This window comes from Schistocerca americana, chromosome 1 (assembly GCF_021461395.2).
Source record: "Schistocerca americana isolate TAMUIC-IGC-003095 chromosome 1, iqSchAmer2.1, whole genome shotgun sequence".
Lineage (NCBI taxonomy): Eukaryota > Metazoa > Arthropoda > Insecta > Orthoptera > Acrididae > Schistocerca > Schistocerca americana.
This window is the reverse complement of record NC_060119.1, coordinates 635,595,940-635,621,915: the sequence shown is the minus strand read 5'-3', so window position 1 is coordinate 635,621,915 and position 25,976 is coordinate 635,595,940. Positions and strand designations below refer to the sequence as shown.

The following is a 25,976-nucleotide window of genomic DNA, read 5'->3' as shown; positions in this document are numbered from 1 at the left end:
GCCAGTCTCGCTAGCGGGATGAAAGCAGAGCTCACCATCTGCAGCATCGTCGACAGGACTGACTGCGGACCTTTGGTACAGAGCCGAGTGGAGGGTCTGAATCAGAGGCTGAGACGGTTCTGCGACCGTGTGGGCTGCAGATTCCTCGACTTGCGCCATAGGGTGGTGGGGTTTCGGGTTCCGCTGGATAGGTCAGGAGTCCACTACACGCAACAAGCAGCTACACGGGTAGCAGGGGTTGTGTGGCGTGGGCTGGGCGGTTTTTTAGGTTAGATGGCCTTGGGCAAGTACAGGAAGGGCAACAGCCTCAACGGGTGCGGGGCAAAGTCAGGACATGCGGGGACCAAGCAGCAATCGGTATTGTAATTGTCAACTGTCGAAGCTGCGTTGGTAAAGTACCGGAACTTCAAGCGCTGATAGAAAGCACCGAAGCTGAAATCGTTATAGGTACAGAAAGCTGGCTTAAGCCAGAGATAAATACTGCCGAAATTTTTACAAAGGTACAGACGGTGTTTAGAAAGGATAGATTGCATGCAACCGGTGGTGGAGTGTTCATCGCTGTTAGTAGTAGTTTATCCTGTAGTGAAGTAGAAGTGGATAGTTCCTGTGAATTATTATGGGTGGAGGTTACACTAAACAACCGAACTAGGTTAATAATTGGCTCCTTTTACCGACCTCCCGACTCAACAGCATTAGTGGCAGAACAACTGAGAGATAATTTGGAATACATTTCACATAAATTTTCTCAGCATGTTATAGTCTTAGGTGGAGATTTCAATTTACCAGATATAGACTGGGACACTCAGATGTTTAGGACGGGTGGTAGGGACAGAGCATCGAGTGAGATTATACTGAGTGCACTATCCGAAAATTACCTCGAGCAATTAAACAGAGAACCGACTCGTGGAGATAACATATTGGACCTACTGATAACAAACAGACCCGAACTTTTCGAATCTGTATGTACAGACCAGGGAATCAGTGATCATAAGGCCGTTGCAGCATCCCTGAATATGGAAGTTAATAGGAATATAAAAAAAGGGAGGAAGGTTTATCTGTTTAGCAAGAGTAATAGAAGGCAGATTTCAGACTACCTAACAGATCAAAACGAAAATTTCTGTTCCGACACTGACAATGTTGAGTGTTTATGGAAAAAGTTCAAGGCAATCGTAAAATGCGTTTTAGACAGGTACGTGCCGAGTAAAACTGTGAGGGACGGGATAAACCCACCGTGGTACAACAACAAAGTTAGGAAACTACTGCGAAAGCAAAGAGAGCTCCACTCCAAGTTTAAACGCAGCCAAAACCTCTCAGACAAACAGAAGCTAAACGATGTCAAAGTTAGCGTAAGGAGTGCTATGCGTGAAGCGTTCATTGAATTCGAAAGTAAAATTCTATGTACCGACTTGACAGAAAATCCTAGGAAGTTCTGGTCTTACGTTAAATCAGTAAGTGGCTCGAAACAGCATATCCAGACACTACGGGATGATGATGGCATTGAAACAGAGGATGACACGCGTAAAGCTGAAATACTAAACACCTTTTTCCAAAGCTGTTTCACAGAGGAAGACCGCACTGCAGTTCCTTCTCTAAATCCTCGCACAAACGAAAAAATGGCTGACATCGAAATAAGTGTCCAAGGAATAGAAAAGCAACTGGAATCACTCAATAGAGGAAAGTCCACTGGACCTGACGGGATACCAATTCGATTCTACACAGAGTACGCGAAAGAACTTGCCCCCCTTCTAACAGCCGTGTACCGCAAGTCTCTAGAGGAACGGAGGGTTCCAAATGATTGGAAAAGAGCACAGATAGTCCCAGTCTTCAAGAAGGGTCGTCGAGCAGATGCGCAAAACTATAGACCTATATCTCTTACGTCGATCTCTTGTAGAATTTTAGAACATGTTTTTTGCTCGCGTATCATGTCATTTCTGGAAACCCAGAATCTACTATGTAGGAATCAACATGGATTCCGGAAACAGCGATCGTGTGAGACCCAACTCGCCTTATTTGTTCATGAGACCCAGAAAATATTAGATACAGGCTCCCAGGTAGATGCTATTTTTCTTGACTTCCGGAAGGCGTTCGATACAGTTCCGCACTGTCGCCTGATAAACAAAGTAAGAGCCTACGGAATATCAGACCAGCTGTGTGGCTGGATTGAAGAGTTTTTAGCAAACAGAACACAGCATGTTGTTATCAATGGAGAGACGTCTACAGACGTTAAAGTAACCTCTGGCGTGCCACAGGGGAGTGTTATGGGACCATTGCTTTTCACAATATATATAAATGACTTAGTAGATAGTGTCGGAAGTTCCATGCGGCTTTTCGCGGATGATGCTGTAGTATACAGAGAAGTTGCTGCATTAGAAAATTGTAGCGAAATACAGGAAGATCTGCAGCGGATAGGCACTTGGTGCAGGGAGTGGCAACTGACCCTTAACATAGACAAATGTAATGTATTGCGAATACATAGAAAGAAGGATCCTTTATTGTATGATTATATGATAGCAGAACAAACACTGGTAGCAGTTACTTCTGTAAAATATCTGGGAGTATGCGTACGGAACGATTTGAAGTGGAATGATCATATAAAATTAATTGTTGGTAAGGCGGGTACCAGGTTGAGATTCATTGGGAGAGTGCTTAGAAAATGTAGTCCATCAACAAAGGAGGTGGCTTACAAAACACTCGTTCGACCTATACTTGAGTATTGCTCATCAGTGTGGGATCCGTACCAGGTCGGGTTGACGGAGGAGATAGAAAAGATCCAAAGAAGAGCGGCGCGTTTCGTCACCGGGTTATTTGGTAACCGTGATAGCGTTACGGAGATGTTTAATAAACTCAAGTGGCAGACTCTGCAAGAGAGGCGCTCTGCATCGCGGTGTAGCTTGCTGTCCAGGTTTCGAGAGGGTGCGTTTCTGGATGAGGTATCGAATATATTGCTTCCCCCTACTTATACCTCCCGAGGAGATCACGAATGTAAAATTAGAGAGATTAGAGCGCGCACGGAGGCTTTCAGACAGTCGTTCTTCCCGCGAACCATACGCGACTGGAACAGGAAAGGGAGGTAATGACAGTGGCACGTAAAGTGCCCTCCGCCACACACCGTTGGGTGGCTTGCGGAGTATCAATGTAGATGTAGATGTAGATGTAGAACAGATCATATGTATACCAGTTTCAGACACGTGCTGTGAGGATAAACCGAACACCTCTTAAACCTGAAAACTACACACACACACGAATTAAATAATCAGATCAAGTGCTGTTGAAATTAATACAAAACTGATACAATAACCAAATTCAGCAACAAGGCAGATATGGAAAATAATGACAGTGACCGCCCACTCAAGAACACAACAAATGTGGCTGAAAATACAGAGGCAGAATACAGAAACAACACAGCACATCATATCACATCAGAAAAAGGAACAAATGGTAAACACTACCACCCAATAATAAAATAGCACATACAATTGGAAACATGCTGAAGAAGCGGGGAATTCCACTATCATTCAAAATAAACAACATATTTCAACAAAGGCTAAAATCAGACATTAGAACCTCAGAAGAATTCAGCAATGTAGAACTTTACCAACTTACATGCAGATCCTGTTAATCACAAAACGTCATACAAACAACCAGAAACTTCCAAACTAGGTACACGGTGCACAAGAAAGAGAGCACATGAGAGCTCAGAAGAGCGATAGCACAAAATACCACTTTCAAAGGACAATAAATAAAAGCTACCACCCTACTAATATCGAAATCCATCTACTCATTCCGAAACACAGCAATAATTTACACCGGAAAGAAAGAATAGAAAATTTTTTTACTTACACAAGGCTGTATTGGATGCCAAAAACCTAGTAACAGGAAACACGACGCTTTAGAAGAACAAACTACTTACGATTTTAAGAGATTCAACACAGGACACATGCACACACACGCGCGCGCGCGCACACACACACACACACACACACACACACACACACACACACACACACACCAAATCACACCTCCATCACACAATGGGGCATATATACGGAACAGAGGTCATCAGAACTCCCGCTACAATTTTCAAAACCTCGCGATAGGCTTTACACCTCGCAACACATGCGAACAACAAGATGGCGTAGAATTTTGAATTACGGCCAAGGTGTAAAAGTTATGTTTTTCTATGATTTTAAAGCGGCTACAAGTCGACCAACGAACGTGGGTGGATGACATATTATGTGACAGCCCAGTGCCCACCAAAACTGCATCCAAAAAACTACCGCAGTTCCCAACAGTATAACTCGGACTTATGTAAGTTCACATATTCATATCGGTTAAAAACAACCTCTCATACAGTTGCAGATGACATGCTGTATGCCGAAAAAACGGTACCAAAACACTCAGAATATGCCTAAAACATGGCAACAAAAGTAGAAACCATGCTGCAAGTTAAAAGTATGTACTATGAGACAATTCAGACAATATAGTATCCGGAAACAAACATTTCACCGGTAATAACGTTTTGTAATGCCTGCAACGATGGCAACGTTACATGTTCTAGAAGAAATAAAACCCTACTGTCGATGGTGATATTGTCGCTGAAACTAGTTTGGGGAAGAAAATAAAACAAAAGTCTTTTGCTTCAAAGTGGATCCACAATCATATATTGTTTTTATGCAAACATGGTCCATCAGAAGAGTTTTCAGGATACAGTGATTATACTTACCAACATCTCTTGAGAGAATGAACTAAATTTCCACAAGGCAACATAAGATCCTAGTGAAGATACCATACATGTGTTAAGAAGAAAATAATGGTGCAAATCGCAAATTAATAGCTCCGCTGATCCATTGTGCAAATATTAACATGATTTGTTGATTTGAAAACATAAGAGAAACTTGAATTTGTGACAAATATGTGAAGAGACTTTATCTTAAGATACAGCAGACTATTAGAAGAAAGTAGGTTTAAAGTGTGAAATGTGATGAGGAGAAAGACACAGAGAGTCTATCAGCTGTACAAACACCGTTCTAAGAACGAAAGGCACAACAATAGAAAGAATAGTAAAAGAAAGATCAGAATTTACTGTCCTGTGGACAACAAACTCATTAGTGAGGCAGCTAGAGCTCAGATTGCGGAAGACTGGTGAAGGCAATCCGCAGTCTCAGTTTCAATGGAACCACCACAGCCATTTGCGTGAAGTGATTCAAGCAGACCTAATGAGGATAGACAGACAGGGATACAGACAGCCGTCTCCCAGAATGTAGCTCCTATCGCTTAACAATGGGCAGCCTCACTAGGCGGAACAGATACCATCAGACATTATATGCAGGGCTTGGAATAAAGGATGGCTTAATGCATGACGAAAGATCTGCATTACATCATGAACTTGGAACGAAAATGCTTAGTGAAGAAACTGATAAAGTAATTAAAAAACCAAACTCACAAAAAACCGGTTGACATGCACTAACGGGAGAAATGCTCCAACCATTAAGTGATGAAACAATAAGCTGCTCCTTGTGAACTCATACGTAATATCCATGACAAAAGAGTTATAAGATTTTAAAAAAACAAAACTGTCCTCATACGACACCCAAAATGGCCTCATCGGACTGGTATGGAAACTATCGTACACTAACCTTGCCGATTCGGGCGTTCCGACGAAGATTTTAATCAACAAGATTAATCAAAACTCTACTGAATAATAATATTACTGGGGATGTAGTAAATACAGAGTGACTAGAAAATCTATAATTAGCTTATTAATACATGTGAAAAAATGCTTAGCATTGAGAAATAATTATTTGTAGAATTTATTGATCTAAAAATTTTTGGACAATGTAGATTGGTATAAGAGCTTATGGAGTTGTGTTGCCGAGACAGGAAAACAGCAGTTTTACAGGACTGTGAGAGTACACACGTTTTTCTTTAACTAATACTCTATTGATGAAAACTTCGAAAACTTCAAACGTAAACACACCTGTGTTTATGGAATTATTGTACATGGGGGGAAACATAAAAAGTTTGGATCTCAAGACATTCTAGCACTCTCATCCAAAATCTGATCATATTTCTCAAGAGGTTAAGGAAGTAATGAGTTACTTCTTTTCGCAAACATGTAACATGTAATAATTAAGACGAATCGATTAATAAAGGAAACAACCAATCAGCTGATGGCTGTTTACTTTATTAATTGATGTTTATTCACAGCTGATTTTAACAGCCTCTTGGAGTCAATAGTAGCAAAAATAAATTTGGTTGCAGAGTATCTGAAAAAAGCAACTTTTTTTAAGTACTTATGTAGCTGAATAACTGAGGAAGGCAGATTCTACCAGGAGATTAAACGTAGAAGTATAGAAGATGAAGCAGGATTCAACACTTTAACCAATTAATTTAAACACCAGGAAACACTACGTAAATTTTTGGTTTAAAATTTTGCAGTCTATGGTACAGTGAAATCGACGGAAGGGGAGTTACACCAAAAACGGCTACATAGTCTGAGGTAGGGTGATAAACAAGAGTCCAAAGGATCTTATGGATGTGCAGAATGACCAATGAAGAAGTCTTTAATATCACAGGAGGAAAATGTCGTTTTGGAGGACTGTTAAGAAGTGGAAGCGCACCTGATCCCCTGCACAAACGTTGGTCGGTCGTACTGAAGACAGAAAATATGTACGAGGAAGTTCACAGTTTCACTACTTCAAACAGACGAGGTACGAGCTAAAGTAACAACGTATGGCGAGCTGACTGTTGTGTGGATTGAGAACAAAAGAACTTCATTTGTACTGTTAAAAACGAAACAACATAAGAACAAAAAAACAGAGATAATTCTCTAGTGTTACATAATTGCTACGACAGGAAAGAGACCAATAAATGCACTTCCGAGTAAAGGTCGAATTTAGATTGTGAATTGAAAGGAAACGGTTACAATTTTCGTGGATGGCAGATGAGTTCGAAGAAGTACGCTGGTACACTGGTGAGGGGTACGCCAACGGCGAAACATTTTTCGTCACGACTGGGCACGGCCTCGGAAAGTATACATTATGTGGCAAAAAGGTCGAGACCTTCGCACAGAAACGTCAGGGAAACCAGTCTTCTCAGCCTTTCGCTTGGGGCTATTAACTCCTCCTTGAACTCGAGGAACAGCGCGGTGGGAGGGAAGCTGTGGAGGGGGGGGGGGGGGGAGGCGGACGGAGAAATCGTCGTTGATACGGCTTTACCTGCAGAAAAGTAATCTACGAGACTATATTGGAACGTAATTATGTCAGTAAAGCCAAATGAAGATACGTTTCATACCGAAAACATATGCCCTGTCGGTCTCAAAAGCCGCTGAGAACCAGTCGAACCTGTACATATAGTGGTGCAGCAATCTGGATAGGAGACGGCGAGAAAAGTACAATATGAGAGTTACAAAGAACGAAGTGCTCGTATTAAGAAGGGTGTAAGATAAGGCTGTAGCCTTTCGCCCCTACTCTTCAATCTGTACATCGAGGAAGCAATGATGGAAACAAAAGAAAGGTTCAGGAGTGGAATTAAAATACAAGGTGAAAGGATATCAATGATACGATTCGCTGATGACATTGCTATCCTGAGTGAAAGTGAAGAGGAATTAAATGATCTGCTGAACGGAATGGACAGTCTAATGAGTACACAGTATGGTTTGAGAGTAAATCGGAGAAAGACGAAGGTAATGAGAAGTAGTAGAAATGAGAACAGCGAGAAACTTAACATCAGGATTGATGGTCACGGAGTCAATGAAGTTAAGGAATTCTGCTACCTAGGCAGTAAAATAACCAATGACGGACGGAGCAAGGAGGACATCAAAAGCAGACTCGCTATGTGAAAAAAAGGCATTTCTGGCCAAGAGAAGTCTACTAATATCAAATACCGGCCTTAATTTGAGGAAGAAATTTCTGAGGATGTACGTCTGGAGTACAGCATTGTATGGGAGTGAAACATGGACTGTGGGAAATCCGGAACAGAAGAGAATCGAAGCATTTGAGATGTGGTGCTATAGACGAATGTCGAAAATCAGGTGGACTGATAAGGTAAGGAATGAGGAGGTTCTACGCAGAATCGGAGAGGAAAGGAATATGTGGAAAACACTGATAAGCAGAAGGGACAGGATGATAGGACATCTGCTAAGACATGAGGGAATAACTTCCATGGTACTAGAGGGAGCTGTAGAGGGCAAAAACTGTAGAGGAAGACAGAGATTGGAATACGTCAAGCAAATAATTGAGGACGTAGGTTGCAAGTGCTACTCTGAGATGAAGAGGTTATCACGGGAAAGGAATTCGTGGCGGGCCGCATCAAACCAGTCAGTAGACTGATGACCAAAAAAAAAAAAAAAAAGTGCCGCTGAGTGTCAAATTTTGTCGGGATACAGCAGAAAATGGATGGATTGCCGACGGAAAATTCTGGAGAATAAAAATTTGAAGACCGGAATGGGCATAGAATGTTTAATGATATTACAAAATGACCACGGATCTGTGGCAGCTAAAGTGAACGGGAACTCCTTGAAATTTACAACATTGTTCGGAATTATTAACTAGGTGTAAAATTGTGGCTAATAATGATGTAAGCTGACAGAAAAAGAAGAATATACATGCGAAGCTCTCGATATTCGTGGAGAATTGTTATGTAAGCTGACAGAAAAAGAAGAATATGAAGAAGCCAATAGTGAATGCGTGTGTGACTATCCTACCAAAATTCTGTGAAACATTTGTACAGAGGTAGCACTTTGCTTTTTGTGACAACACTGTGACTGTAATTATTTCAAAAAGGGGATTGCTTTCGAAACGTTGTTTTGATGAACTTTCGAGTACTGTTCGTTAGTCTGGGACATCTACTCAGCTCAATTAACGGAATAGGTTGAAAAGATTGAAGGAAGAGTTAATAGATTTGCCACTGTTCTGTTTACGCAGAGCGAAAGCGGAGCAAAAATACTCTATAAGCTCAGTTGCCGGCAGTGCTCAGGTGAAATCATGCAACATGTAAGGGTTCATCGTTAAAATTACAATCTGGGGCCACATCTGACCTAATGATCTCGATGTTAAATTTAATAAATGTAAACATACAACATCGCAAAGCAAACTCTCTCTCTCTCTTTCTTTTTATTTTTTTTTTAAACGAGTGTCAGATATTCCTACAGGAGGTGGTACAGATCAAAAATATACGAAAAGTTCCCATAGATTGTCCGGAAGTCAGTACCTGTTCAGATACGTACCACCCTGTCGTCTCATTGCTGTCAGCCTGTTGTGAAGAAATAGACACCATAGGCAGCGATGCATGCAGTCACCATGCATCCTTACACATTTTTCAGCTTCTTTCGCTGTGAATCGCGCACTTTTTCAAACACACCTGACTACATAAGAAATGCGTCATATTCATCTGTCAAGCGCTCCTGTAGCGTTTGCACGTTGTCAGTGGCTTAGGCATATACCAATGCCTTGAAATGTCTCCAAAACCAGGTATCCAACGGATTCAGATCCGATGAACGGGGCCGCCATGCTACCGGATCTCCTCCACCAATCAGTCACCTATCGCCTATGAAAAGTTGCAGTGAGCTACTGTGGTACGATCCGCAGAAAATAAAGTAGTTCCTCTTCTTAGATAAATCACCATCTTTGTTTATCTTCGGTGCACAGACACTCAGGATCGGGCGGCAGACTGGGTAGTCAACCGCCCGTGACGCGCAAATAGGCAGAAGGTAGAGTGAGAGTGGAGGCAGCGGCAGAGGAGAGGCGAAAGGAGCGATATTGAATGTGTGTAGAAAGAATGACATAGTTAACCGTGTTGAAGAAGGGCTGAATATTGGATAGAGACGTGTCCGAAACAGTTTAATTCAAACAGAGAATACAGGCTGGGTAAGAGATAAGTAAATTGCAACGCGACAGTTGGTGTCGAAAGAGACTGCCATGAAAACAGCAATTTGTGATAAGAAACAAACGAGAGCAGATCTCCGTTATTTAAGAAAAAATCCGTTAACAACAAACGTAAATCATCAAAGGACTGACATAACACATCACAGTTACACCACATCTCCAGGTAACAAAGACCTGGAAAATCCTGTATGTGTCTTGAACGTTTCAGCAGACGAAGATGACGATATAGAAGACGTACTGATTTGCGAATAAAATTACTTTTTTCCGGCAATTTCCAATCTTAGAGAAATAAATGTCCTCAAAGTAAGATTCCACCAGACACAGTACTAAACGCGGCCGGATCAAAAAATTTAGAAAGACATAAATATAAATTTTACGTCCAAATATTAGCATTTAATAGACTAATAATGATGTTAGAGCACTTTCCCGCGAAAGGCAAAGGTCCCGAGTTCGAATCTCGGTCCGGCACACAGTTTTAATCGGCCAGGAAGTTTCAGACTAACAGTTGTCTCATTTTACTTGTCGAGGCATGCCGGTGTAACATGGTAAAAAATAAACATTGTTATAACTGCTAGAGCCCCAATCAATCAGTAATTATATTATACTTGGCTCAGCATACCAGAATCAAACTCATTACGTTATCTGCGACTTGGATGCCAAGTAAAGCAGTGATATAACAAAATGCTATGTTACAAGACGGCTTTCTTTTCTTACAGCCTCGGATCGCTCGCAAAATTATAACCACAGTGAAAGTCTAGTGAAGCTTTATACAGGTATGCTGTCCATTGTCTCTAGTACGACCGTCTGTCACATTATGTCGCACTTCTCAATTCTGAGTGCACAGTGAGCACGAAAAGATGCCCAGCTGAGAAATTTTGCCTGATTTCATGCAGCCCACATATAATAACTGTCACGTGTTTCCCCATTCTTGACAATTTTCGGGTGCATACTGCAGGTGCAGCGTTTCGGATTGGAAGTGTTTGATACGAACCATAAAGCTCAGACTTGGATCCCTGTGCTTTTCACCTCTTCGTTCGCAAGAACCACTGGTATATCGTCATAGCATTTTGATACAGAAAACAAGATGAGGTCCAGTGTAGAGGACTGGCGGAAATCACAGGCGGTTGCCTTCAATAACAATGGTATTGGAGCATTGGTACAAATGTCTAAATCGGACCAGTGACTACGTAGAGAAGTAGCTGGAAGGTGTAGCTAAATGTTGCAAATAAAATATGTTTGAGTTGCACTGTTGTTTCGATTTCGCGACCGATCAGAGGAAAAAAAAAAACTCGCATATGACTCAGTGTGCCATGGAATGTTAAATGCAACTGTATAGTCCTCAAAAGTAAAACGGCCCATATTTCAGTAGGTAGTTGTTTACCTACATCTATATACATTCTCCGCAAGGTACTGCCACTAGCAGTCATATCCTCTCCTGTTCCACTCCCAGATAGAGCGAGGGACAAAACGACTCTGTATATGCCACTGTACAAGACCTAATTTCTTAGTTTATCTTCATGGTCCATACGCTAAAGGTATGTTGTGGCAGTAGAATGGTTCTTCAGCTGGCCACAAGTGACAGTTCTCTAAATTTCTTCAAGAGTGCATTGCGAAAAAGACGTCGCGTATCCTTCGGGGACAACTACTTGAATTCACGAAGACATTCCATATTGCTGTTCGAAACTACCAGGAACAAATCGAGCATCACACCTCTGAACTGCTTTGATGTCTTGCTTTAATCCGACCTGGTGGGGGAAAATATGACACTTTTTTTAAACATTCTGTATAAACGATGTAAAATTAAATTGGTATTCAATGTTTCATCTATCACACATTGTAAGCTGTATTTTTATCAAGGTGTGCTCTAAGGAAGGGAAATTTGGATGGCAAACAGTTACGCCAATAAGAGAATAGAAGCTTTTGAAGTTGACCACCCAAGAATACTTAAATTACATGAATATGTCGTGCAGCTAAAAATATATTGACTCTATTGGCACAACCTGATTAAAAAAAGCGGTCTCGAGATCGTGAATTTGGGAGTGGAGAGAAGTACAAGAGGCAAAAGTTGTTGGGGGAGACCAAGGGTTGTTCACAATAAGCAGGTTCAAACGAATGAAGGCTGCAGTAATTATTCAGAGGTAAAGAGACTTGCACAGTATAGACTAGCGCAGAGAAAAGCATTACTGCAGTCTTGCATCTAAGGACCACAACAACAACACCTATCAGTTACCTGTTAGAGGAAGTCATTGAAAAACTACAGCCGCTTCCTAAGGTAAGAGAAAGAAACGAGACGTTTATTATTGTAGGCCTAAAGTTATATAGTATTGGTTCATTAAGTAGATAAATAACACAAAATATGGAACATACACGCAACTTCAAGGTCGATTAGCAGTGTCCTCCTGACCAGAACTGGAAACCAGAACCTTGGTTTACCGAATAATGCTCTTTGTCATTGCAATATCTCGGTAGAACTGTACCCATTCTCACACATTAAGTTCTGCAAATACCCCTCCTACTATCTAAACGTCACGGGAGTTCTTGTGGATACCTTGCTGCAGTACACTTCCTGAAAGTAAGATTTTGCATAGAAACGGCTTAGTTACAGCTTAAGAAATCGTTTCTAGAATTAATCTTTGTACTGGAGAGCATGCTGCTATAAAATTTTGCTTCCGTTAGCTGTGCTATTACCATCTGAACCATCCAGTTATGTCTGCATAAAGCCAATATCTTTGGCTTCCGGCTGGAAGTAGTAGAAAATTGTAATGGATGACTTGTTCACCGGTAAATTCACAAACAGGAAACGACGTCACACAAGTAGTCATTTTATTGATAGCATTTCTGTCCTTTCAGATTCCGTACTAAAGACTTCCCCCTCCCTCCCGTCAGCCATTAAAATGATTGTTTGTGGAAAGTTAGCTGCGCTTACTGGTGTTGCAGGCAACAACTAAAAGAAGACTGTATTGAGAAGGTCATCTTCTTGACGGATATCATCCATGCAGCCTACAACTGGACGTTCACCAACGACGACTTCTGGCCGTTCCTGTTGCGGCGCTTTGTGGGCGAACTGGGAGCTGAGTTGACGCATCTGTCGTTGGTCTCTTCAGATTTACTGACCGCCATCCCAGTCAGTTTTCTAACACAACATCTCTCCCCTGATCTGCACATGAGAGTGCTGAAGCTGGCGGATATGACGATTGGCCAGCTGGAGAAACCTCTCCTTATAATGCCCACACTGCATGAACTGAGTCTTCCCGACGACAACATTAGTCGCGTCAGCGAAGGTAAGGCGCTTCTTCATTTGTGTAACTTTATAAAGGCATGTAAATCATCATGTACACGTAGCTGGTATGCCTGTGCAGGCGTAGCAAACATTATGGCGTGAAGAAATAAGCAGTTATTCCAACAAGACGCTCTATTGCTGTGGCTGAAACACCTCTGGAGCCTTGAAGGTGCGGTGTCAACGGTCGAACTCGGCTGCTTTTTTCATACCTTCACTACCTGTTCGTGCCCAGGGTCATCTACATAGGAATGACGCAGTGGCTCTTGTACGTTAGGTAGCCAGTTGAAACCTGGAGGTGGATGAACTTTACCGGTAAGCGTAGTGGACGTGGTGTCGTCCATTTCCCAAACTATGAATCAGTGTAAGAGAATCATTAAAATTTATTTGTCATATTATGATTTATTTCTCAATAGATAACGTAAGACGTGCTGAATTTGGCAAGCAAGAAAAGGACTAAATTTCATGTAGCTATTTCCTGTGGAATTAAAATTACATATGTACTATGAAATCTAGCTCTCCATTTGATTTTAATGCTATTAAAACTTTAAAATATTTCTGATGTAGACAAGACGGGATGCTGATGCGATTATTAGATCCGAAGATGATACAGAGAGATCGGAACTAAGATATTAAAAGAATGTGCAACTGGAACTGAAAAATAAATGATATACTAGAATTGTTCTAAATATCAGCACAGTTTCTATTCTCTCGCGACGAATGTGACGGTTGTAATGAGAGTGAGGTATTACTTTCAAGCTTTAAATTTTCTGTACCACATTCTGGTGGTATGTAATGCCACAGCAATCATCAAGGAAATGCTCTCTGGTGTTAACATCTCAGGGATCTGTTTCCTTGATGCTCTAGAATAGACAGGATAGCTACTCTACACACTCGTTCACTTAAAGAAACACTACCGGCACACACATCAAGCAAGTCCTTGGCTTCAGTCGGTATACACAAAACCAGTTACACCTATCCACATCATTTCACTGAGACATATTGTCCCTGAAATTGAAAACAGTTCGCACCCAAGACTTGTGACTAAGATTTTCTCGATGTTTCCTTTGGTTGCAAGGCAAATTTTCTGCCTGGAAATTCACTCACACATATTCTCATTTGGGACTACGTCTGCCCCACTACCCGATCGTTTGATATTTGTCTGAAAGGTGGTTGACTGTCTTGAGTCATTACTCTGCATTTAGGGGCGTGGAATAAAAGGTACTGTATGAGAAACACGCACGCGTTGCCTCACTTCCAGCCTGTTCGGATAGCTGGCTAAAAGCGTAGAAGTGCTACAGCAGCCTGCCCTGCTCTCACTAGTTCGGAAAGAAAGATGTGCACACAAATTTTGGTTTGTGAGTAGGACAATGGGCAACATTTTGTAGAACTGGTTTTGCGTATTCGGAATTCCTCGGTTCCGATCAAGTTCTGTGAATGCAGGAGCTAATAGTACGCTTCCATATACATCTAATTGGGAATTTCTCTACACTAATACCACATTGCCTAGCAAATGGTTAGACAGAGCCGCTTCGGAGTAATGGGGTGGGTCTCATTCCACTCTTTAGAACAAAGAAAACGAAACGTTTTGTCACAACTAAGCCACTGAATTTACTCTGTGCACTCGTAGACATTTCATATACAGAAGGTTTTCAGTTTTCTTCAGGAACATATTGACTCAGAATTAAATTAGAAATAGCTACTGTCTACCAAAACTGTTTTCTGGGAGATAATCCTTGGTTATAACGTAAATAGCAGAACTGGAAACCCCTCTCAAATAATCCTTCAGCACCAGTACCAATTCACTCTGTATTTGGCTGGTCTACAAAGGATTATTACTTGAACAGTCCTTCGCTCTACCTAGCAAATGAAAAATATATTTAACAAACTCACACACACACACACACACACACACAAAAATGTAGTTACTGAGGAATAACTGCAATTACCAGCAACAAAGGCTGTGGAGTGGAAGGGGCAAGGGGTTGTGAACGGGTAATGATAATTTAGCAGGGATACCATTTATAACAACACTACTACTGCAAAATCACTGCACTATCAAGTTGTTGTTGTTGTTGTGGTCTTCAGTCCTGAGACTGGTTTGATGCAGCTCTCCATGCTACTCTATACTGTGCAAGCTTCTTCATCTCCCAGTACTTACTACAACCTACATCCTTCTGAATCTGCTTAGTGTATTCATCTCTTGGTTTCCCTCTACGATTTTTACCCTCCACGCTACCATCAAATACTAAATTGGTGATCCCTTGATGCCTCAGAACATGTCCCACTAACCGATCCCTTCTTCTAGTCACGTTGTGCCACAAACTTCTCTTCTCCCCAATCCTATTCAGTACCTCCTCATTAGTTATGTGACCTACCCATCTAATCTTCAGCATTCTTCTGTAGCACCACATTTCAAAAGCATCTATTCTCTTCTTGTCCAAACTATTTATCGTTCATGTTTCACTTCCATACATGGCTACGCTCCATAGAAATACTTTCAGAAACGACTTCCTGACACTGAAATCTACACTCGATGTTAATAAACTTCTCTTCTTCAGAAACGCTTTCCTTCCCATTGCCAGCCTACATTTTATATCCTCTCTACTTCGACCATCATCAGTTATTTTGCTACCAAAATTGCAAAACTCATTTACTACTTTAAGTGTCTCATTTCCTAATCTAATTCCCTCAGCATCACCCGATTTAATTCGACTTGATGGTGATGTTCAACTTACATCCTCCTTTCAAGACACTATCCATTCCGTTCAACTACTCTTCCAAGTCCTTTGCTGTCTCTGACAGAATTACAATGTCATCGGCAAACTTCAGTTTTTATTTCTTCTCCATGGATTTTAATACCTACTCCAAATTTTTCTTTTGTTTCCTTCACTGCTTGCTCAATATACAGATTGAATAACATCGGGGAGAGGCTACAACCCTGTCTCACTCCCTTCCTCACCACTGCTTCCCTTTCATGCCCCTCGACTCTTATAACTGCCATCTGGTTTCTGTACAAATTGTAAATAGCCTTTCGCTCCCTGTATTTTACCAGTGTCACCTTCAGAATTTGAAAGAGAGTATTCCAGTCAACATTGTCAAAAGCTTTCTCTAAGTCTACAAATGCTATAGATGTAGGTTTGCCTTTCCTTAATCTAGCTTCTAAGATAAGTCGTAGGGTCAGTATTGCCTCACGTCTTCCAATATTTCTACGGAATCCAAACTGATCTTCCCCGAGGTCGGTTTCTACCAGTTTTTCCATTCTTCTGTAAAGAATTCGCGCTATAATTCAAGTTAAACTGCCCTAAAATGATTACGAGAGACCTCCAATAAGGAATGCAATGCATTTTTTCTTAAAGCAAGTTGGTTTTATTCAGGATTCCAATACGTCATAGTATTCCCCACTCTTTTAACTACAAAACCCTACTTCTCATTAAAATGCGACGACCTCACACCACCTTACTGGGAGGGCCTCTAGGCTCGCATGGTACAACTTTACTTGTCGACGGCGGAACCAACGTCTTGCTGCATCAGTAACCTCTCAGTCATCCAAGTACTGCTTCCTGCGGAGTGCATCCTTCATTGGACCAAAGAGAAGTCGCCGTTTTATGGCCTGTTTTCCTTGTTTGTTTCTGTTCTCATTATGTTTTTTAACTTTTCTGTAGGCTGTAGAGCAGCATATTACGCTGCTGCTAGCCCCCCCCCCCCCCCTCCAATCTGGAATGGGAATTGAAATGCAAGAAAGAAAGAAAAAACAAAGAATAATCTAATAGTTAACACTAAATACTCAGTCAGAGAATAATCAGCAAGGTAACACTATATCACTAATCTAAAAGCCGTAACATAATGTTGCCATTAAAAGTGATATTGTACAAAATAGATGAAACACAATCAACTAGAGACACCGTAATACTGGCTGAAGCCAAAATATGATGCTAATTGAAAACCTTCCTTGCATACACATACGTCATTCCACAACATGAATAACATGAGATCAAAAGAGTATGAGAAACTCTTAACATAACTAAACCTCGATCCTGGAAGGTATCGTGATACCATATTAAAAAAACTAAGAATGCGAGAACAATGTTTCATCAGTGCAGACACGAATCTGCCTGAAGGGCTTCCAAGTGCAACAATGAGACTTAACAAGGCAGGAGAGGCCCCTATGGTAACAATATTGTCTTTGCAATCGGCTGTAGTACGTAGTGAGCAATCAGCTACACCGTTTCAAAAGACAACAAGCACACAACTAAATACATCTGTTGTGTTAAGCCATTCCCCGCGTTAAACCATGAAATGCATAAGAAGTTTCAAAGATGGCTAACTTCCAACTGAAAAGTTTGACAGTTTCCTTAAGCAATCCTGTGTGCCGGACACACTGTACTAATCACGGCCACGTCTATGCACTGCAGGCACGGTCTGCCCAGGAACCAGCAGAACACCGTCCGGCCCACTCTTCATGTGTTCGTACCGCCCCCTCTATGTTGACAACCGCAGCTGCCAACGAGTTTCGCCGGCGCATGTTTCCAGACTAGGCGACCCCGCTGATCCGCGACAGACTGACTTTTCGTCATTCTGGCCTCCAGCTTGTTGATTTCGAGTGACGTTTGCAGAAACTCTGTTCTTGATACAGGTGGCCCTCTGTCCACCCTTTTCCCACCCTCCTCCCTCTGGTCATCAGAGTGAAATGCTGTCACCTTGACGTCACCTGCTGGGTAGAGGTGGAAATAATTCTGAGTCGCGTAATCACGGTACAGGGTAAAGGGCAACATGGTCCCAAAAACAAAAATAGTTCCCTCGCTTCTGCAAAACGTTTTCGATGGTTTTTCCTTTGTTGTAAGCAAATGATACAACTGCTTATCCTCTCCCCTTCTGTTGCACTAAGAGCTGGCCTGGTATATGACTAAAACAAACAAGGTTCTGTAAAGGAATGGATCTGCAACAGCCCGCTCTTCAAGCTGAGAACAGAAAGTTAAAAAAGTATAATATTTTATCCATCTTTTGTGCGACTCATTGTTGATTATTTTAGTAAGTAAAAAAGGAGCATGTTTAAATTAAAACAGATCCACCTTAAGTTTTGGGGGACGTACCTTGGCTGTAGTTCAGATTTCATCATTGGAAATCTTCTCTCAAATACTTCCAATTGTGATCACCTCTGTCCCGCTACCAGCTCGCCTGGTATATGGCTGGGAAGTCTCTGACTCTACAATGGGTCATTACCCCTAGAAACCCGTTCTCTATGTTAGGTTCTGAGAACAGAAAGCAAATAAAAAGCACTAAAATATTACACTACGAATGACATACTAACGTAATAAATCACGTCCTGTTATCAACACAGAGCATAGCAATAAAATATACTTCTGAAAGTGAATTAGACATGAACTAACACTGGAAAGTAAAAGAAGGTTGTGAGGCCGTATACGTATAACATTTTATAAATCTTACAAGACAATCTCTCACTTAAATCGGTTCCATTCTAATACGGATAAATTTAAATAATGCATTAAATGTGACAAAGAATAACGTCATTCATCTAATTCTGTAGAAAGCGTTGTGGAAGACCGCAATTACAATGTCATTTTCGAAGATGAATGTTGGGGCTACAGAAGCCACTGAAAGGGGACATTAGTCTAGAATGAGAGATGTTGTGTTATGTTTGACTAGGAGGTTTTAGTAACACAGAACACGGTGCTTCATTGGACCACAGCTGCGCTCGAGGGCGTACCCTGGTTGCTGAAGCTGGACCTCTCTGGCAACGAGTTGGAGGACCTGCCACAGCTGTTGCCTGCAAGACTAGAGAACCTCAATGTCTCCCGCAATAGGATGATTGCTCTCAACGCCAGACTGCCTCAGTCACTCATCATCCTCAACGTTTCATTCAACAATCTAGAGGCAAGTACAGTCCTTGTCTGACATACTCGCAGTATCAGAACACTTTGTAAACACAAACTAGTGTCAGCACAGTTTATCAGCACTCATGATGGGGAACGTGCATAAACCACAAAACATTGTAATGATAAACACCACTTTTAAATTAGGCTGATCATCTGCGGTAGTTCAATGCGGTCGTTTAATTATATTTGCAGTTAACTGCTCTGACAAGGGAACCTCCCCATCGCACCCCCCTCAGATTTAGTTATAAGTTGGCACAGTGGAGAGGCCTTGAAAAACTGAACACAGATCAATCGAGAAAACAGGAAGAAGTTGTGTGGAACTATGAAAAAATAAGCATAATATAGAAACTGAGTAGTCCATGTGCATCATAGGCAACATCAAGGATAGTACGAGCTGAGGAGCGCCGTGGTCCCGTGGTTAGCGTGAGCAGCTGCGGAGTGAGAGGTCCTTGGTTCTAGTCCTCCTCCGAGGGAAAAGTTTAATTTTTTATTTTCAGACAATTATTATCTGTCCGTCCGTCCGTACGATGCGAGGTAAACTGCGCCATAGTATCGGGCAAGGTAGAAGAATCTTTTTACCATTCGCCAAATGTACAAGTTAGGTGGGTTGACAACGTACTACTGTCATGTGACGCACATGGCGTCGCCAGTGTCGTATAGAATGTATCAGACGTGTTTTCTTGATGAGGAATCGGTTGACCTATGACCTTGCGATCAAATGTTTTCGCTTCCCATTGGAGAGGCACGTCCTTCCGTCTACTAATCGCACGGTTTTGCGGTGCGGTCGTAAAACACAGACACTAAACTTATTACAGTGAACAGAGACGTCAATGAACAAACGGACAAATAATAACTTTGCGAAAGTAAAGAAAAAAATGTATTACCTGAGGGAAGACTTGAACCTAGGACCTCACGTTCCGCAGCTGCTCGCGCTAACCACGGGACCACGGCGCTCCTATGCCCCTTCTCTCCTTGATGTTGCTTATATTGTCCATGGACTACTCAGTTTCTATATTTTGCTTATTTTTTTCATAGTTCCACACAACTTCTTCCTGTTTTCTCGACTGATCTGTGTTCAATTTTTCAAGGCCTATCCACTATGCCAACTTATAACTAAATCTGAGGGGGGTGCGATGGGGAGGTTCCCTTGTGAGAAACGCAACCTGAAATATACTGTAAATTAGGATACATTAACTACTTGAGGACTTTCTCACGCAAAATTGAAATTAAGTATATTCTGTCAACAGTTATTGACAACGAGCACAACGGGAGTAGGGGAATTGGTCTGATTGCGTGCGATATATTTTACAATAATTCACAACTGACCTGTTAAATATTAAACATAACAAAATATAGTTAAAATATTGATGCTGGCCAGCCTTGTTTGCTCTGAATTGGGAGTTCAACCTGTAAACAAATCAGAATACGTAATTCTGAGAGAACTACGAATTTCATTTAACAACTATGAACCCTGTGATTTTATAACTATTTTGAAAATGAAACATTTATTATGCAAAGTTGAAAATATAAAATTACACCGCTTCCTTGAAGACGACTTGCCCCACTAACTGCACTACCGTTTGTGGAAATTGCAACATCAAGAATAAAACGCATGAATTCAATTAATTTAATGCCACAGGTTAGGTACATGACAAGTAACAGATGATTACCTTTTCAAATCTGTACATGTCCTTTGAGCCCTACTATTCAGCATGTCGTGTGGCCACCATGCTCTGCAATTACAGTTGTCATACGGCGTGGCATTGAATCAATAAAGTTCTGAATACGTTCCTGAGGGAATTCCCTCCGCGCAGTTTGTATCCGAGTCCACAAATCCGTAACACCAGTTACTGGAGGACCATGACGCACCCGGTTTTGACCAACCATATCCCAGACATGTTCGATGGGTGACATGTCTGGCGAACGTGCAGGCCAGGGAAGCAATGGTACCCGTCGTTCTTTGTACTTTCGTCGCAATATGTGGCCGGGCATCGTCCTGTGGAAATGTGCCCTGTGGAGATGTCTGAAGCAGGGGGAGTGCTTCAGGCTCCACAACCTTCGTTAGGTACCGGTTGCTGTTCAAAGTTCCCTCAATACGTACGAGGCGAGATGGTTGTTGTAACGAATGGCGCCCCAAACAGTCACACCTGGTGTCCACTATGCTGCTCCAAAATGCAGCCCTCCAGGTTGCACTCACCATGGTACCGCCGAATAAGTATGCGGCCGTCACTGTAGGACACGTTGAAGCGGGACTCATCCGAAAAGATTACATGTTGCCACTCAGCACCCCAGTGACGGTGTTCAAGTTGCAGTTGGGGGAACTTGTGGATTCTGGACAATGGGAACCGAAGTAAAAGCATTCGTGCAGCCAGTCCAACCTGCGGCAGACGGCGACGAACCGTCGATGCAGATATATTCACACCTGTTGCAGTGGTCCAGCGACGAGCCAACACTGTGGATGACGCTGTACGGTCCGTATTGACCATGCGGGCAGGCGACGGTCATACCGTGCTCCGGTCATGTTTCGTGGTCCAGTTCCTGCTTGCCGCTGCGTACGACTTTCCTCTATCCACTGCTTCCATACACGCGCTGTCGTAGCACCATGCCCTATGCGAGCCGAAATGTCGCGTATGACAACCCCGTTTCCCGGAGACCGATCGTTCTTCCCCGTTAGAACTCGCCCACATGCCGATATGGCTCCCTTTGACGTCGACGAGGCATACTGGCACTCAGTGTATTGTTTACACCTTGTGTGACAGCTCTACACCGACTACACTAGGCGCAACACCGACCCTGTCGGACAAACACGAGAGGGCTCTGCTCGGCCTACGTGTACCCCATCTCGCTGCAAAACGTATCACGTATTGCTTGTACACCCGTCGCCACTTAAACCAAGTGTGGTGCTGTTCGGGTAATTCCTTCTCGGTGTTGCACTTTTCGCAAACGGCAGTGTAGTTAGTTAGTTAGTTGCGTGCTCCGTTGGTCAATATCACCGTAACTGTTGTAATGTGGAATGTGTCAAGTGCATAAGAAATGAACACATAAACCAAGATTCTTTTTTTTTTAATAAAAAAGAAAAAGCATAGAATTTTTATTACCTACTCCATTCCCTTAAATGGCACAAAATGCATATACAGGGCGTTTCAAAATGAATGTGCGGGTTCTATGGCTTTGTAGCATTTATTACATTCAACTTAAAGGTGTAAATAATACATCAAATGAAAGGCCAGCTGAAACAGTTGTTCTTACAAGTGTTCACTTAGGTGAAATGTCAAGTCACCACCGAAGACGACACGATCCAGAATATCTTCATCGTCATGCAGCAACGTTTCGTTTGCGAAATTGACACATAAACCGTACGTGGTAGTCTTTTTATAGTTTGTAACAACTGCAGACGATAAGGAAGTAGTTGTAAGCGTCTCCTCAATCGACTCCACAGAGACATCACTGGAAATGCTAAATCACGACTAGCCATCCGGATTTCTTGCTGCTTCGCGTGAAAGGCTCTCACTCGTTCAGCACGTTCTTCAGTCACTCTTGGTGGTTTCAGTCTCTTCCCTTTGCGTACAGGTACATAAACAAAACTGTTTGAGTTGCTCTTTTATTTGATGTATTATTTATATTTGTAAGGTGAACGTAATAAATGCTACAAAGCCTTAAAAGCCGTATGTTCATTTTGAAACACACTGTGTTATACCTACAGATTTGTTGTTCTTTTTCAAGAATTCATCTATGATATAGAAGGAGTTGTCAAGCAGATACGATTTCAGTTTATTTTTGAAACTATTACTGCTGTATGTCAGACTTCTTATTTCGTCTGGTAATTTATCGAAAAGTTTAACAGCAGTGTATTTTAACCTTTCTGTGCCAAAGATAGGTTAACCACGGGACAGTGAAAGTACCTTCTGTAATTGCTAATGTTTCATGACAGCAAAATAACCTTATGCAGAATGCAACGTAGTGCAACAGCGTTATTTAAAAGATATCAACAAAGACATGAACAAGATGCTAGCATCTAAATATTAACGCAAGAAATTTCTCATTAAGAGTTCACTATACCTGGTAACTACTAACACAATGAAGAATCTTTGCCTGACTGTACATACAAATACACATGAACGACATTGACTCCTTACTCAGCTTGCATTTATCGCCAATCTCTCGGCCAGAGGAGTCCCAAGCGATTGGAAAAAAGCGCAGGTCTCTCCTGCGCGTAAGAAGGATAAAAGAGCGAACCCGCAGAAATACGGACCACTGTCCTTAACGCAGGTTTGCTGCTGAATACTCGAACATGTTCTGAGATCGAGCAGAATAAATTCTCTTGAGACAGGGAAGCTTCTGTCCTCCAAATCAGCACGAATTTCGAAAGCATAGATTGTTCGAAACTCAACTTGCCTCTTTCTCACATGATATCTTGCTGACCATGGATGAAGAGCAACAGGCACCAAACTTATTTCTGGTTTTCCGAAAAGTGTTAGTCACGGTACCTCACTGCAGAGTGTTAACGAAGGTCCGAGCATACCGAATAGTTTTCCAGGTATGTGAGTGGCTCGAACCCACCCAGTACATTGGCCTGGACGGGGGTCTGTCCATTAGTGGCAAGGGTTTCTTCAGCTCTGCCCCACGAGAGTGTGATAGGACCGTTTTTGTACTCTATATCGCATAAATCATCTGAGGATAGGGTGATCAGCAAGCTGAGACGGTTTGCTGATGACGCTTCAGTATCCGGGAAAGAAACGTAGTTGAGTGACTACAGTTGGTTAAGGATGACTAAGACAGAATTTGTATTTGGTGCAATGGATGGGCAGGTTGCTCTAAACGTAGAAGTTAATGAAGATGAATAGGAAAAACAATCCTGTATCGCCCAAGTACAGTTTTGTACCGCTTGGCACATTTACTTCAATTAAATATCTAGGCGTAACATTGAAAAGCGATAGGAAATGGACGTAAGGACAGTGTTAGGGAAGGCGAATGCTTTATTGGGGGAATTCTGGGAAAGTGAAACCCATTTGCGGGTACAATCAACACGCGAGATTTCCGGAGATCCTTCGTGAACTGGAACAGGAATACCTGGAGGGAAGACACTGTTCTTTTCGCGAAAGATTACTGAAAAAATTTAGAGAACACGCATTTGTCTCTGACAGCAGGTGCATTGTCTCAATGTTACGTGGTGAATGACGCTTCGTACCAATGCTTGCGTTGCAGTGTGTGTTCTGTACCTTTGTTGCATGGATGACGGTGCTCCGTTCCCCTGTTTGCGTGGCGGAGTGTGCTTCGTACCAATGATGGATGAAAAAAAGGGTGCTTTGTACCGTTCTAGATGACGGAGGGTGATTCGTACCAATGTTATGCGGCTGGGGAGCACTATACCAATATCATATGGTGACGGATGATTCGTAGGGATGTTGTGCTGCAGAGGGTGTTTCATAGCAATGCTGTGTGGCAGACGTGTTCCGTTTTAGTGTTGCATCACAGAGGGTGCTTTGTACAAATGTTGAATGGCAGAAGGTGTTTAGTACTGATTTTGTATAGTCGAGGGAATTTAACACCAATGTTTGATGACAGACGTTGCCTTGTACGATGCTGCATGGCAATAGATACTTTGTAGCGATGTTACCTTTAAATATGTGTAGGTAAAGGACACACAGAAAATGTAGCTCGTGCCAGGCAGGGGCTGGAATCGGCTAGTCGGCACGTACGGGATGTCCCTCTCAAAGTAAATAACACTACTGGACATTAAAATTGCTACACCTAGAAGAAATGCAGGTGATAAACGGGTATTCATTGGACAAATATATTATACTATAAATGACATGTGATTACATTTTCACGCAGTTTGGGTGCATACATCCCGAGAAATCAGTTCCAAGAACAACCACCTCTGGCCGTAATAACGGCCTTGATACGCCTGGGCATTGAGTCAAACAAAGCTTGGATGGCGTGTACAGGTACAGCTGCCCATGCAGCTTCAACATGACACCACAGTTCAACACCCGAGTATTGGCTGGCGTATTGTGACGAGCCAGTTGCTCAGCCACCATTGACCAGAAGTTTTCAATTGGTAAGAGATCTGGAGAATGTGCTGGCCAGCGCACCTGTCGATCATTTTCTGTATCCAGAAAGGCCCGTACAGGACTTGCAACATCCGGTCTTGCAACATCCTGCTGAAATGTAGGGTTTCGCAGGGATCGAATTAAGGGTAGAGCCACGTTTCGTAACACATCTGAAATGTAACGTCCGCTGTTCAAAGTGCCGTCAATGTGAATAAGAAGTGACCGAGACGTGTAACCAATGGCACCCCATACCATCTCGCCGGGTGATACGCCAGTATGGCGATGACGAATACACGCTTCCAATGTGCGTTCTCCGCGATGTCACCAAACACGGCTGCGACTATCATGATGCTGTAAACAGAACCTGGCTTCATCCGAAAAAATGACGTCTTGCTATTCGTGCACCCAGGTTCGTCGTTGAGTACACCATCGCAGGCGCTCCTGTCTGTGAAGCAGTGTCAAGGGTAACCGCAGCCATGGTCTCCGAGCTGATAGTCCATGCTGCTGCCAACGTCGTCGAACTGTTCGTGCAGATGGTTGTTGTCTTGCAAACGTCCCCATCTGTAGATTCAGGGATCGAGACGTGGCTGCACGATCCGTTACAGCGATGCGGATAAGATGCCTGTCATGTCGACTGCTAGTGATACGAGGTCGTTGGGATCCAGCACGGCGTTCCGTATTACCCTCCTGAACCCACCGATTCCATATTCTGCTAACAGCCATTGGATTTCGACCAACGGTAGCAGCAATTTCGCCATACGATAAACCGCAATCGCGATAGGCTAAAATCCGATCTTTATCAAAGTCGAAAACGTGATGGTATGCATTTCTCCTCCTTACACGAGGCATCACAACAGCGTTTTAC

General features: G+C 42.4%; 1 protein-coding gene across 2 annotated transcripts in view; it reads left to right on the top strand.

The window, feature by feature from the left end:
- LOC124607495 (toll-like receptor 2 type-2) overlaps positions 1-25,976 on the top strand; it is a 134,729-nt gene that overhangs the window by 22,364 nt on the left and 86,389 nt on the right. For both annotated transcript variants that reach the window (XM_047139887.1, XM_047139879.1), the window contains exons 4-5: positions 12,822-13,165; positions 18,872-19,056. In XM_047139887.1, coding sequence (XP_046995843.1) covers positions 12,822-13,165; positions 18,872-19,056 — 529 coding nt within the window. The remainder of the gene's footprint in view (positions 1-12,821; positions 13,166-18,871; positions 19,057-25,976) is intronic.